The 15,048-nt window shown below is 37.8% G+C and overlaps 1 protein-coding gene across 12 annotated transcripts in view; it reads right to left on the bottom strand.

Moving 5' to 3' along the window:
• The window catches only part of DLG2 (discs large MAGUK scaffold protein 2), a 1,904,207-nt gene that overhangs the window by 1,135,174 nt on the left and 753,985 nt on the right, over positions 1–15,048 (bottom strand). Inside the window, exon 1 of one of the 12 annotated variants that reach the window (XM_028514361.2) lies at positions 7,711–8,367. The exons of the other annotated variants lie outside the window; for them this stretch is intronic. Within the exon in view, the coding sequence (XP_028370162.1) occupies positions 7,711–7,812 (102 nt within the window). The 5' untranslated portion in view covers positions 7,813–8,367. Of the gene's footprint in view, positions 1–7,710; positions 8,368–15,048 lie in introns of those variants that run through there. 12 annotated transcript variants of the gene reach the window in all.

The raw sequence follows: 15,048 nt of genomic DNA, 5'->3' as shown, positions 1-15,048 counted from the left end.
CATTTATAAGCACCTATATAATTCATTTATTCATTTAACAAATATTTACTGATTACCTTTTATGGAATAGACACAAGTCTATTTACTCAATCTTTTAGGCACTGTATTAAATGAATGTGATATTGCCCTGATCCTAAGGAGCTCACAGGTGAACAAATAGAATCAGTAAACAAATTTACAAGTGAATATTATAATTAAGATTTAAGCATTAAGTATTGGATGTGATGGGCATGCAGAGGTAATTTAATTCAGAAGGGATTTGGGATATTTTATTATATGAACTTTGGAACTTTACCTGGATATTCATGGGTACAAGGCAAAAGGCTTCATGACAAATATAAGTCTGAGGTTCTTCAAGGTTCTGGTATCTGTGACTCAACATTCCTTCTTGTGAACATGCTTTAGGGACTGTACAACTTTAATCCTCCTTATCTTTTGATATTTAGGCTCTCCACTCCTCCCCTAATTGTTTTTTAATATTAAAAGTAAAATGTGGAAAGGACCTTGAACTGGCAAGTGTACTTTGTCAAATGGAACACAAGCCCTATGCAACCTGCTTCTTAGAGACACTCAGCACTTGTTTCACTCATTAGCTCATTTTTCATTTTCTCTTTCTGGGTCAGATTTAATCTAGGATTTTTGTGTGTGTGTGAATTATGTAAACTTTTAGATTCTGCTCTTTGTTGCATAAAAGCATTTTAATAATGTTTTGGTGGGCTAAAGTACATCTCATTTACTGATGGATGCATTTCATTGTGCTGACTGAAGAACAGTGTTCAGTTGACTATCCACAATCTCCACCTTGTCACCAGTTTGCACAGTGGCTTTAATAAAATGGAAGACGAAAATATGTACTGAATATTTACCACATTCCAGGCATTGTGCTAAGTGTTTTCATATGTGTTATATCACTTAATTCTTACAACAGTGCTGTAATCAAGGTGTTGTTTTTCCTGCTTTTTGCAGATAAATGTTGTTAGTTTCTCTTCTCTCACCTTGATTTTTAACTTCTACTTCATAGTTAGAGATCATGGCATAGAAAAATAACACTGTGTTAGAAATTAGGAGACCTGGTTCTAGCTATGGCTCTGTGATTTGCTGTATGCTTTTAGAAAGTCGCCTCCTCTCCATATAGTTTAATAATCTTATTTGGCAAATGAGCAAATTAATATTATAGAAAAGGATGTATTAGATCAAACTCCTCTTAAAAATTATTTACAATAAGGCTGAGTCCTTTGACAGGAGTGCCCTATATTCAAATTTATGTTATTCCCAGAAAGGTATGTAAAATTAATTTTTTGCAAAATGATTCCTAACTTAAAGGCACTCATAGGAAGTTGCTGTTTGAAATAGCCTTACAGTTAATTGTGGAAATGAGTGTAGGCTCTAGGTATAAACTGCCTGGGCTCCATTTTTGGCTTAGCTACTTAAAAGCTGTATGACTTTAGGTAAGTTACTTAAACTCTATATGCTTCAGTTGCCCTATCTGTAAGTTGGAGGTAAGTATTATACCCAACTCTAAAGGTTATTGTGATAATTAAGTGAGTTAACTTTTGTAGAGCATGTAGAACAGTATCTGGCATATGGAAGCAGGTTAATGTGTATGTGTTGGGACAGGACTTATGTCTTGACAGTGTACACAGCTGTTACTCTAAGGCACCCATGTTGAACATGAACAACTGGATTTTTTTTATATTAGATATTTTTAAACTTGGACACACCAACATAGTCATGGAACTCCCATTAAAGCCTAACAAAATCTTAACCTTATTCACAGGAAAACAAACTAATTAGCTGCTATTTATAAATCCATACAGTAGAAGAAAACTATTTAAAGCTGAAGAGTATTATGACATATAAAGTAATCTGTGGCACTGCAAATTTATACAGGCATCTTTAAAATCAATGTAGCAATACTCATAATCAACAGTTTAAAAATATTTAAAAGATATGTCTTAGTAATTCTATTTATTCTAGACTATCCAGAGGAAATAATGCCAAATACAAAAAATACTTCTTCTCCAAGTTATATATTTTATTTTATTCTTGATAGTAGAAAATTTGGGTAAAAAATCTACATATCCAGAAATAAGGATGGTTATGTTATACAGCAATTAAAACATATACACAAATCCTAATATAATCTGCAATCATTCAAAAGTAAACTCTATGTGATTGAAACTATAATTAAAAGCCCTGGCTGGCGTAGTTCAGTGGATTGAGTGCGGGCTGCGAACCAAAGTGTCGCAGGTTCGATTCCCAGTCAGGGCACATGCCTGGGTTGCAGGCCATGGCCCCCAGCAACCACACATTGATGTTTCTCTCTCTCTCTCTCTATCTCCCTCCCTTCCCTCTCTAAAAATAAATAAAATCTTAAAAAAAACTATAATTAAAAAATACACTATATGTAGACCAACAGTAACAAAATAGTACCAGGATAACATACACTAAAATATTGACAGTTTTTTTTACCTTCAGTCTTTTGGGACAATAATATCTTCTAAAATGTGCTCTATTTTTGATTTATGTTTTTTAAAACTTACTTCAATGAGTATGTGTTACTTTAAAATAAAGACAAAGAACACACTAAAACAGTCAAACATTGGCAATATTAAAAATATTCTCTTAGAGAAAAACTGTCCTATCAATGACAAAAACATACATGGTGATTTATCAATAAGTGAATCCTCTGGGACCAGCACTCTTATAACAAAGTTAGCTATGTATAAATAAACAAATAAGCAAGCAAAATCAGTACATTATAGAGACTTCCTACAAAGAAAAGGAGACCTGGGAGAGGTTGGATAATGCCACAGGGTTTTAAGGAACTGTCCACAAGAGAGGTGCTGACAGGCATTTGATACTGGGAGATACAAAGCACCCTCTGGAGGCTGGGATTCCACAGCCTATTTCCCTTTCCTCTTCTTCCTCTTTCCTGAGATCTCTTCACCCTTCTATCATCCTTCTTTTCCCTGTGCTCCACCTTTCCCTGTTTTCCTGATATAATGGAGATGAAAAGAAATAACACTTACAAAGCACCTGGAATATGTCTAGCTTTTATAGATGTTTAATCAAGCTAAATTCTTTTTCCCCTTCCCTTCTACCTTTCAATCCCCTCCCATTTTTTTTCTATTTTCTTCCATTTTTACCTCTTTTTTATTCTCATTCTTATTTATTTGGGGAGTCACCATACAGACGAGAGGAAGTTTGCTTTCTACCAGATGATTCCTTTCTGTTGAGAGCTAAGGCAGCTAAATGCAATGTTTACACATTCCCCATGGGTTAAAAAAAAAAAAAAAACAGGTTCCAGGACTCTACAGCATTTTCAAGAACTTTTCCTTCTCCTAATCCATCAAGCAGGATATTAAAGGCACCTAATGTGGCCTAGGAGCTTGACGATTTGATTCAGCTGAGCTGTTATGTTAACAAATGGCTGTGGGGGGTCAGGGGAGAAGTTCCCTAAGGTATGAACCATATTTCAATGGCGTCTTCTTTTAAGTTAAAAAAAAAAAGAGCAAAGGAATAATTATAGAGAACATTACACTTACAAAAACTCTTAGAATATTAGTGGAAATAACAAATATTCCATGTTTTGTTTTGTTTGTTTTGCCTCAGAAATGATGGCTGGAAAGGGGGGAGTGAAGGGAAAGGGACTCATAGGGGCTGCTGACCCTTGTAATGCAGATATGGGCAAGATAAAGAAAGAGGGAAAAGGGCCCTGGCTGGCATACTTCTGTGGATTGAGTGCAGGCTGCAAACCAAAATTTCACAGGTTCGATTCCCAGTCAAGGCACATGCCTGGGTTGCAGGCCACAGCCCCCAGCAATCGCACATTGATGTTTCTCTCTCTCTTTCTCCCTCCCTTCCCTCTCTAAAAATAAATAAATAAAATCTAAAAAAATAAACAAAAATAAAAATAGCACAATATTTAAAAAATATATCTTAAAAAAAGAGGGAAAAATATATATCTTAAAAAAAGAGGGAAAAATTCCTTGGCTTGGCTAAGGAATTACATTCAGAGGTTGAATTTTTGCAAGTGGGGAAAACAGTAAGAAAAGTAAAGCAGATGTCTATTTTCAGATAATGACATAAAAACAACCAAGAGGGGTAAAGCCTTTCAGAAGGCCCCTTTCTCTGTGGAAAGTACCTTTCTGAACCAGCATATTATGGTAATGGCATATGGACTGGGAAAGGAAGAAGACTGATATAATAGAAAAATTCTGTTTTGGAAAACAAACTCTTGTTCCCCTATGAGACTTTAAGGTCAAGGAGGAACTGTGAGTGTTCTGTATTTTAGAGAAGGAAGTGGAATTATCTCCCTTAATAGACTTGTAATTCTTGAAGGAATGGTGTCATACTTACATTTGTATCTTTAATGCCTATCACAGTGCCTGGGAAAGAACCTAGCATAAAAAGATGCTTGACATATATAGTCATAAGTTCTATAGTACATTAAATAAATTGAATGACAGGATACAGCAAAGTAGGGGGAGAAAGGGGGCTGGAGATCGCTAAGTGACAAAATAAAGTTATTTGGGATTTCTGCCTCGAAAACTCAAGTTGCTCAGCATCCTTCAAGCCATTATTAGGCTTTGGAATAATAGGAACACACAGTTTAAGAGGGTTTTTTTGGAAACTAACAAAGTCTGGCCTACACACAAACATGGTTTTAGACTTTTCCATGCTAAATATTTTCCAGGATAGACAAATAAATAGCCATCCTAATAATTTTAGTTTCAAACTTACTAGATAATAGTGGAAAGCACACATTTTTGGAGGCTCAAAATTGACAGCTATGTCTTCATGAGGTTTTTTCCCAATAATTATTTAAATTCCACTTTCATTGCTCAAATATTCAACTAAAATACTTATTTTATATTTTTCCTTAAATCAATGTTATAATTAATATAGTCATCTACAATATCATTTGACCTTGAGACCATGGCAGATAAGAACTGTATATTGCCACATCCCCAGTGTCTAGCATTCATTGGTTGCTCAACGAACATTTGCTGACTGAATGGAACAATGGTATCAGGTTTTTATTAATTTTCATAAATCTACTTTGTTTTGCAAATGTTTTACCAATATGTAAATTTTTACATTTTATTAAAACACTTAGCATAGAGAAAAATAACTTGAAGTGAAGTAATGATCAAGCTCATAATAAAAATTAACAATTTATCAAAATAACTATCTTAACAATTAAAGAAGTTCCTCCTGGAAGTGATGGGCTCCCTTAGTGGAGCTATGAAAATAATTGAGGCCATATCAAAGTATTAATCATTTGATGAATGCATATGTACTTATTTAAATTGTATTTCTTGCATCAGCATCATAATATGTAATGCCATAGGTATTTTACTGTGCCCATCCTACCTATGAGAAACTGAAACCTTAGAGAAATCATATATCTATTAAGTGGTACAACTAGTTTTGAAATCCAGGCCTATATGACATAAAATTATTTTCTGTTGTCATCTGCGAGATAGTGTTGAAGAATTTCACTAGAGAAAGGCTAGAATAGAAGGCTCTATTATTCTCTTTATATCTAAGATTCCAAGGTGGGAGCCTTACATTAACCAGCCCATAATAAACCAACCATTCAGTATAGTTATAATATAATTACCAACTTCATTACACAGGAATTATCTTATTTAAATGCTTAGAAAAATGAAATGGGATAGACCTTCTAAAAGTGTTACTTTATTTTCAGAGGACTGATTTATTTTCCAAAGAATAATATCTACCAGTACCCATGATTTGGATGTTTCAGTCTACTGACATGGTTCTGTCTCATTAACTGACTCTGTTAAACCAGAATACCAAAAGAAAGAGAACATAAAAGAAAGCTCAACTAATGTAATTCACCAGCCTTTAAAAAAATAGTGAGCTTGTAGATCACCTCCCTCCAATGATCTGGAAATCATGGGAAAACTTGATTACAACAGAAAAGAAATCCCTTTGAAAATGAGCTTTAAGAGTTGAATGCATATTTACCAGCATCTTATTTGATTATCAACTTGTGTTCAATTTCCCTTGACAAATAATTCATTTATATGAATAATCATTTAGCACTGCAAAGCACTTCTTGTAAGGTTATGGGAATGGATTTTAAACAGTAGACATTGCTAAGATGCTGTTGTAAATACAAAAAGAAGAGTGAATGAACAGAAGCATGGAGGGAGGATGGCTGGTCATCTGAGGAGAGGAGCTAACAAGTTACTTATTGGTGATGTTCAGTCACATACATTTTCCTGAATACACAAACCATACACATGGTGAATACACAAACCTCAACAACTCTAAGACCTTTTTGCAGATTTCAAAAGGAGTCTAGCTACTCTACTCTTTAGTATAATCACTATTTTTTGAAAACTGACTTGAAGGTACAGCCTATCATACTGAGTAAAATACCTAAATCTCTAGCAATAACTTCACCATTAGATGATTTTATGAAAGAGGCCACTGGAGAATGTTAGAGCTCTGGCAGATCATCTCATCTACACCTCCCAATTTATAGAATAAAACATGAGGCTCAGAAAAGAGAGAGGATTCTATAGCCATAGTATAAGACTCATAGTCCTGACTCCCAATTTTCTCGTTAAACCTACACTCCCTATGAGCATTATCTATGAAGTTGAATGTGTATGTTTCATTAACTTTACTGCCTAATATGCTTGTCAGCTGTCCAATCCAGTTGCTCCTGTTGTGTTTCAGTACAACAGGGATCATGTGATTATTCACTTACAAGTGTGAATTTTTAGTTATTTCAGATGATGCTTTCTCCTAGAGTCAACATAGTTGCCACAAAAATGTTTTATACAAACCAGCTTTTCACAAGACAAAAAAATGAAGGTGTGTACCTAGGAGTAAGGGTCATGTGTTCATACAATTTGTGGGCTCTGAGCGCTCAAATGCCAAGTTCTATGCGTCTTTTTCAGGGGTACATTATTGAGTTCACTAAAAAAAGTTTCAGACAATGAGCAATGAATGGTAACCTGCTTCAAAAACCTTCAAACACCATTACCTTCGTAATATCAATCACTTTTACAAAAATCTGGGGTGGGGCGGTTATTCACTAGAAACTTCACTAACTGCGCCACCTCCTGATAAAATTTCTGAGTGTTGATTTCAAGTAGATTGTATAAGCTCAGAGAAAAATACACAATTGGGGGCAACATGAGCCTAGCTCCATTTTTTTTTCCGTCTAAAATAAAAATAAGCTCCTCAGCTTTAAAAGTGCCAAACTGCAAACTGATACATTCAATTTCATCTCAAGTACATCTACCACCCCAGCTAACCCTGTCTGATCGCGGGTGGTGCGATCAGGGCTCCAGGCAGCGGTAACCTGTGATGAGTTCCGGAGCTCGCAGATGAGCGGCCAGGAGCCCAGTCACTAACTAAATGTACAATGAGATCCCTTGCAGAGAGCAGCCTAAGGCGCCCCCTTTCCGAGCATATCTGCTCTTGGAGTCTCTGTACATGAGACCACGGTCCTGTCACGACCGAGTTATCAACCCAACATCGGATGCCAGAATATCAGTGTACTCTCCAGGCCCCCAAACCCAGCCGGCTCCCAGAGAGAGCACAGCAAGTCATAGCTTCTGTCACTCTCCCGATAGGCAGACACATAAACAAATAACAAAAGAATTGTTCGCACCCCCATGGGAGGCAGCATGCATTAAAAAGACATGAACCTCGTCCTACCTTGCATCCAAACATCAACGACAAAGTGTTGTTGGTGCAAGCAACTTTGCAGTGGCAAATCATTGGTGTAAAACAGTCAGGGTCCTTAACAACAGGGGACATTCCTTTCGGGCTGCGGCAGTGGCAGCTCACTGGGGGACGCGAACACAGTGCTCGCCGGGCATGTGGAGCGACAGCCTAGACCGGGCAGCGGCTTCTATCGCTGCCCCCTGCGCCCCACACAGCCATCTCAGCGCCGGGGTAGAAGCAACACCGAGGGCAAGTAACAAGCGTCTCGGGGTCTCCCTTCCCTGGGGAATGATGCGTGCGGGGGAGGGACAGAACCAAGATGGGTTTCCCCCTCTATGGTGAATTTGGGGGAGGTAAAATTTTAAATAAATAAATAAATAAATAAATAAATAAAAATAAAAGGAAGCCAGGCACTTAGAGGAGGGTTCAAAGGAGGTGGGGCAGTATTAGCATGTAAAAGGATGTGCCCGCCTACTCGCCCCAGTCACACAAGATTGTCATGAAAGCTGAAGGGGGCTGAAATTATTCTGTGAAGAAAAAAAAAAAATACTGCAGCTCCGAATTTGGTAAAAAGCCAATGGCTTGCAGCAATCCAGAGTCACCGTGGGGAGCGCTGGCCGGGCCAGTAGGGTAGGAGGGAGGGGCCAGAGGAGGGAGAGAGTGTGGCGTTGGCCAGCTGAGCCCAGCTGCCAGCGGCCCGTGCGCTCTGGGCCACCTAGGAGTCTCTGGGATGCGTGTGCTGAGGCTCTCGGCGCAGACTTGACCAGAGACCACACTCAGCCCCCTCTGCTGCTGCTAGCTGAGCATGGGCGACTTCCGAGGCTGAATCCCTGAGAAGGGGAGGCTCACGGAACCCTTCTCCGCGCATCCTCTGGGCCCTCTGACAAAGGTGTGCCTGGGCTGGTGGCATGCAAAGGGGCAGCAGGTAGAAGTGGGCTGGAAATGGTCTCCCTGGGGCTCCGGGCTCTTGACCTGTGGAGCAGAGAGCTTACTTCCTCTCTGGGTGGTAGATTCAGGCTTGGAACCAAGGCTTTATTTGATACATTTTTCAAACTCACAAAGGAAGAGTCCACCCCCTCCCTATATTGACTTCTCACAAGCTCCAAGAAGCCCCAGAAGTATTTATGTAGTTCCGGAAGTATGAATGTCAAGGCTGGTGGATGCTTTACTGGTTTTGTTTTTCCTTTTCTTCTTAAAGTGAGGTTGTCAAAATTGCAAAAGACCAAAAATTATCAGCATGTGGCTGGCCCAGCTGCAAAAATGCTTATTGGAGAAAAAATGATAGGCAGGGTTCAGACAAGAAAGTGGATAAAACTAGCACTCTTTGGGTGCCACCTAAGTGCCTGACACTATGCCTCACAGACAGCAGGTGGAAAGAGAGCAAGGTTTGAAATCAGCGTCTGGAAACAGGCTCTGGTTCTGGTGATGAGTGTGACTTGGTGTAAGTCACTTACAGTGCCTGAGCCTCTGTTTGCCCATCTGTCCATGGGGCTATTGAACCCTGCCTTACAGGGTTGTCAAAATAAACAACATATTTCCGTGGTAAGCTCCTGTGGTACCTGGCAGTTGCTCTTGACTTACGTAACTTATTTCATGTCTTAGCCTGAGATGGAAAGGTTACTGGAGATATTTCCTTAGAGGAGGAAACTGAGGCCCTAAAAGTTATATCATTTGCCCAAGTCACACAATCAGTAAGCCATGAAGGTGAGGTTCAAAGAAAAGTGGTGGAGGAGAGTGGAAGCAACTTCACAGGTGACATTACACACTTCCCCAGAAGCTAATTTCAAAGTCTCCAGATTTATTTGAGAAGGGTCAGTCCTATCATATTCACATGAATCTGGTAGTTTCAAAAGTATCTTTCTAACTGGGCATTGAACTCAGACCTTGGCATACAGCAGCAACAACATAGCCCTAAACATCCATAGCAAACTCTTCCAGAGGCATGTTTTCCTGATGCATTTCCACCATGTCAGACCATATGCACTCTAAATTTATAGGAGCCTCAGTGACACTACATTCTTCAACCTTATAAAATTCCAGCAAGAACAAAAGAACAAAACAACTTGCAAACCACCAAGTCAAAGGTACTGCCCTGTAAACTATTTTTTATTTGCCCACATTCAAAACATCTTATCTTCCTGTCCCAAGTTACTGGGAACCAAACTCAATTGCATCAGAATTCCCTGGGGAGCTTGTTTAAAAAATAATAATAATAATAGAATTCTCAGGCCCAGCCCTACATTCTCATTCCTTAGCTTAAGAGGGTGGCAAAGAATCTACTATGACAGGGTCTCTGCTGAGAAATTATGGGTTCTGTCTACAAAAGCAAGACCTCTTAAGGGGAGTTGAGGCAAATCTGGTTCTAACTGAAGGGGGCAGCTATGCCTCAGGCTTTGGGATACTTACACTAAGTGTTAGAGTCCTTACCCAGTTGGTTTCTCTATTAGGAATCAAGATTGCTTCAGTCAAGTTCTTATCTAGGGGCTATTGGGGCTCAGGAGGTCTAATATATGTGGCTTAAACAGTCGATCACATTTAAGGAGAACTCTGGTCTGGTGGTGCCTTCTGTGGAATCTTAAAGTCACGTTCACAGATTAAGTGTATCCCTTAGCATTTTATCCCTTTATGTTACCACAAAATGTGCGATTGTATGAGCACTTCCACCTATAGAGCATCTATAATTATGGCTGTTTTTGCAAGGGAGACTGGATTCTAAAAACCTTGTACAATATTTCCCTTATTCATTAACCTATAATTTGGATTTCAAATACCCCAAAAGTATTGTATGCTCTATATTGTGATGTTCCAATAATATCTAACACAGTCTTTCCCTAATGAATTACCCAAGCTAAGGCTGACCTCCTATTCTAGGGCAGCATTAAAGGCTGCTATGTTCAAGTTATTTCCTATTTCAACATCTGTGCCGGTTTAGATTGAGACAGCCAAATAACAAAAATATAAAGAATATGTATATTTAATTTGTTTGATCTTTTGTTTAACTTTAATCAAAGAGAGTTCATTTGGCTCTCTCTCTCTGTACTCACACACACTTCCCTGTGTGTATGCTTGTGTGTGTATTGTATATTTGTGATCTGTTTATACGCATCTGACAAAATACTTTCTCTTAATCCTTGTCTCTCAATAATAGCTCTGGGGTGAATTGAAGGGGAGGGGAAGAGAAGGGGGAATGTGGTTTCCATGACAATGCATTCCATAGTTACAGCCAGTAACCACTATGGTTAAAAAAAAAAAAAAATGAATCACTATTACCTTAAGATGGGAACACACTGCATTATTGGTCTGAAAAGCACTAATTTGGGACTATACTGCAGGGGGGTGTACTGCAATATTTTTAGGCAGAGATATTACTAGGGAATGCCAGGAGATGATGCACTCATTTTAATAGTCAAAATAACCACCCTTAATTAGACATCTCAGTGATTGATAACACAATTCTTCCTAATAATCATCACTTTTGCAAAATGATACATGACAACTATATACTATTAAACTTTTTTTTCCTAATCACAACTTTTCTCAAGATGAACTCAGTCATACACACAAAAAAAGCCACAGGATCATCAATACATATGACTAGGGTTTAATTTTAATCTTTTATTATTGTTACTATTATTTCATATCAGAAACTGCAATAGTTAAGAAGCATTATTTACACATTTTTTTCTTTGCTGATACCCTTCATACCAATTTTTTAAAATAGGTGGTTCACGTTGGAAGGGAAGAGTGTGTATTGGACAGTAGGAGCCATGGTGTTGCTTCATACTGACCTGTGTGACTTTTAGCAATCTACTCAGCCTCTCTGAGCCTCAGTTCCCTTGTCTATTAATATGAAATGGGTATACTAAAGCATCTCTAAGTTTACTTCCAGTGCTGAAGTTCTCTGAGTGGGCTTCCAAATACAAGATCTTAAGGATTTGAGAAGTCATTTTATTCAGTCACCTGTCTTCAGAAAATCAACTTTTCTGTAGTGTTTACTATTCAATATGCTCTAATATAGTGTTTGCTATATGCATTGTTTGAAATTCAGCAGTGTACCAGATCCTACTTTTGATCATCAATTGTTTGTACCTCTTTTGAACTCCTTATTCAGTGACATCATGGCAGTAGCTTAGAATCAGCCATGGAGGAAGTACTTACACAACATAAATTGGCAAACATGATGGATCAAGATGTTTTTCTTCACAGAAATATTTGCCAGCACATCACTGGTTTAAGTACTGTATCTACATTAACTTATTTAATAACTACAACTACTAAATCATGCCCTTCCAAAAAAAAGAATAGAGAAAGCCAAACCACAAAGGGATTAAGTAACTTGCGTAGGTGAACAACTTGAATACTAGCTAGTCAAATGAATAAACTAACAAACATCTTGATGCTTTTCAATCACAGATGTGTATTTAAAAAAAAAAATTCTCCCTTATGTTAGATGTCCTCCATGGCTTGGCTGTAACCCACGTTTCCATCAACAGAGAAGCAACCCCTCTCAGGGTTGGGATGGTCCCATGGCAGAAGGAAAGTGATCAATGGCTAGGTATACAGTGACTCTTAATGTTTCTGTTCAGACATTACAAACACCTTCCTGTTCACATTTGATTAGCCAAGGCATGCCAGTGGGTTAGAACAGGATAATCCTCTCACAGGAAGGTAGGAGAAGGTAGTAGAAACAATAACACAAACAAGGGTGATAAAACTAGAATTTGAACCCAAGCAATTTGACTTGAGGAGCCAAGTTCTAAACAAACTGGGCCACTTGGCTTGTTACTTATAGCTAAGACATCTCAACTTTTCACCTGCTTTCCATGATAGGGTTTTTAAGTAGTAATACTTGGAGGGAATTCTCTTCTGTGACTCCTATAAAAAAAAGCATAGTAGATTTCAAAAACATAAGACCTTTGAAACCAATCAAGACACACTAGGTTTTGCCACTGATTGCTGTGTGATTTCAACTGTTATTTTCCTTTCCCTCACCTCCCTTTCAGTTAATCTTTAAGTAGAGACATTTTCCTGCAATTAATTCATCAATAAGTTTTTGTACCACAAACCATATTTTTATCTCGGAGTTTCCTGAAATATGTAAGGCAGAAAGGTATATAAATATATGCCTTCCTGCCATCAATGAGTTTATAAATTGAAGAGATTATCAAGAAATAAAGGCTAATAGCTCTTTCTGAGAGTAGAAAAGTATACACAATTAAGTACTAATAACTGTAGTTTAAATCCATAAGAATATTTGACCAACCTAGTTAATGTCTCTAACTGCCACTTCCTGTTCTATAAAAAGATGATAATGCTATAGGATTGCTGTAAGTCTTAAACAAGATAATCTATTTCATACGCCTGTCACTCATCTGGTTCATGCTAGGCACTCAGTAAATTGAAGAAGCTTTATATTAATTTTATAATTTTTGTATCAATGAAAATTTACTGGAGAGAATAAACCTATTAGAGCCAATGAGTAAAATCTCTTTATTCTGAACAATTCTAACACTTTAACTTTTCCTCACAAATTGTATTTTCTCCCAAAGTCCCCAGCCCCTTTCTCAGCTGGCTCATATCCCTCTCACTGAGGAACACACAACTGCAATGAGGGTCTATATTAGAATCAGGCCCCTCTCAAGTGACTCCCGTGACTGTCATGTTTTTCCCTCAACTGTCCACTCTGCCTGCGCTCTTTGTCATTTCCAAGTCCTTCATTTCCACTCACCTGCCCTGGAGCATAAACCCATTTGGGTTAGTCACAGTTAGTGACTGGTTGACCTTTACTTGAGTCATATTTTGCAGGTTAGCTTGACCTTTATTTGAAATAATTTTCTTGTTTATTTGTAGTTTGGAATGATTGAGTCAATACGTGAAAGAATGAAGAACAAATGAATGTGTGGGTTATGCCATGCTTTCCACAGCTCCTGGTTGAACAGCAGAGATCTTTGTCTTCTAATCCAGCCCCCATCACCCTCCCTCCTGGTTGGAAAGAGGACAACCTTTATCAAGGAAATGCCAGCCCATTGATTTGGAATCAATTTTGATAATTTGTTTTAGCAGCAAGTGTTTTCAAATAACAATTTTCTCACCTACACTGAGGCAAGGCAAAAGCTAGCCTATAAAGGCTGCTTATGATGTTCACTTTCATCACCCTGATGGCTATGCTGAAAAAGCAGCTACAAATTATCACCCTCTGTACCACCTGTGAGAATTTCTTCAGTAAAAATGAAATAAATTTAAAAAAGAACACTTCTTAGGTCTTTTTGGTCACTAAATTTGATCCCAGTGTGGAAAGAATAGTATTTGGGTCTTGTTTCCAGTCCCAACTTTGACATTTATGTGACTCTAAGTCAATTAATCACTTTGAGGATTAATTTTCGCATCCAGTAAACAGGGAGAAAGGTTGTTAAATGGTAACACTTGTATTACAGGGTGGATTCACTGAAATACCATATGTGAAATTACCATTGCCTGCTATATATTTTTTCATAGCCAAAAATAGTATTTTTAATAATATTTATTATATGTACAAAAGCGAAAGTTTAGTGTAGAAATAATTTTAAAATATTATCATGCACAAAAAAACAATTTGAAGGTACTCATAATTCCATTGCCAGAGATAAGTAATCTTAATATTTGGGGGTTATGAATCCTGTAATATTTCAAGGAAATTGTGTTCAAAATGTATATAGTGATACTGCTTTTGAATATATCTTTGATACCTATCCATGCTTTTATTTATTTTTATTTTTATTGTATTTTTTACATTATCTCTTAGTCCCCTTATATCCTCCTCCTCCCACAATCACTACACTATTGTCCATGTCCATGATCCTTTTTTCTTTTTGCTCAATCCCTCCACCCCTTAACCTTTCCCCCCACCAACTAGCTGTCATCCTGTTCTCCATCTATGAGCCTGTCCTCATTTTCCTTATTAATTCAGTTTGTTCATTAGATTCTACATATGAGTGAAATCATATAGTATTTGTTTTTCTCTGATTGGCTTATTTCATTTAGCATAATGTTCTCCAGGTCATTCCATACTGTTGCAAAGGGTAAACTTTTCTTTTTTACAGCTGAGTAGTATTCCATTGTGTAAATGTCCCATAGTTGTTTTATCCACTCATCTATTGATGGACATGGGCTGCTTCCATATCTTGGCAACTGTAAGTAACGCTGCAATGAACACAGGGATGCTTATGTTCATTCAAAACAGTGTTTTGGGTTCCTTTAGATATATTCCCAGAAGTGGGACCACTGGGTCAAAAGACAGATCCATTTTTAATATTTTGAGGTAACTCCATACTGCTTTCCACAGTGGCTGCA

This window comes from Phyllostomus discolor, chromosome 6, assembly GCF_004126475.2.
Source record: "Phyllostomus discolor isolate MPI-MPIP mPhyDis1 chromosome 6, mPhyDis1.pri.v3, whole genome shotgun sequence".
In the NCBI taxonomy this organism is placed as follows: Eukaryota; Metazoa; Chordata; class Mammalia; order Chiroptera; family Phyllostomidae; genus Phyllostomus; species Phyllostomus discolor.
This window is presented reverse-complemented; position numbering and strand designations above follow the sequence as displayed.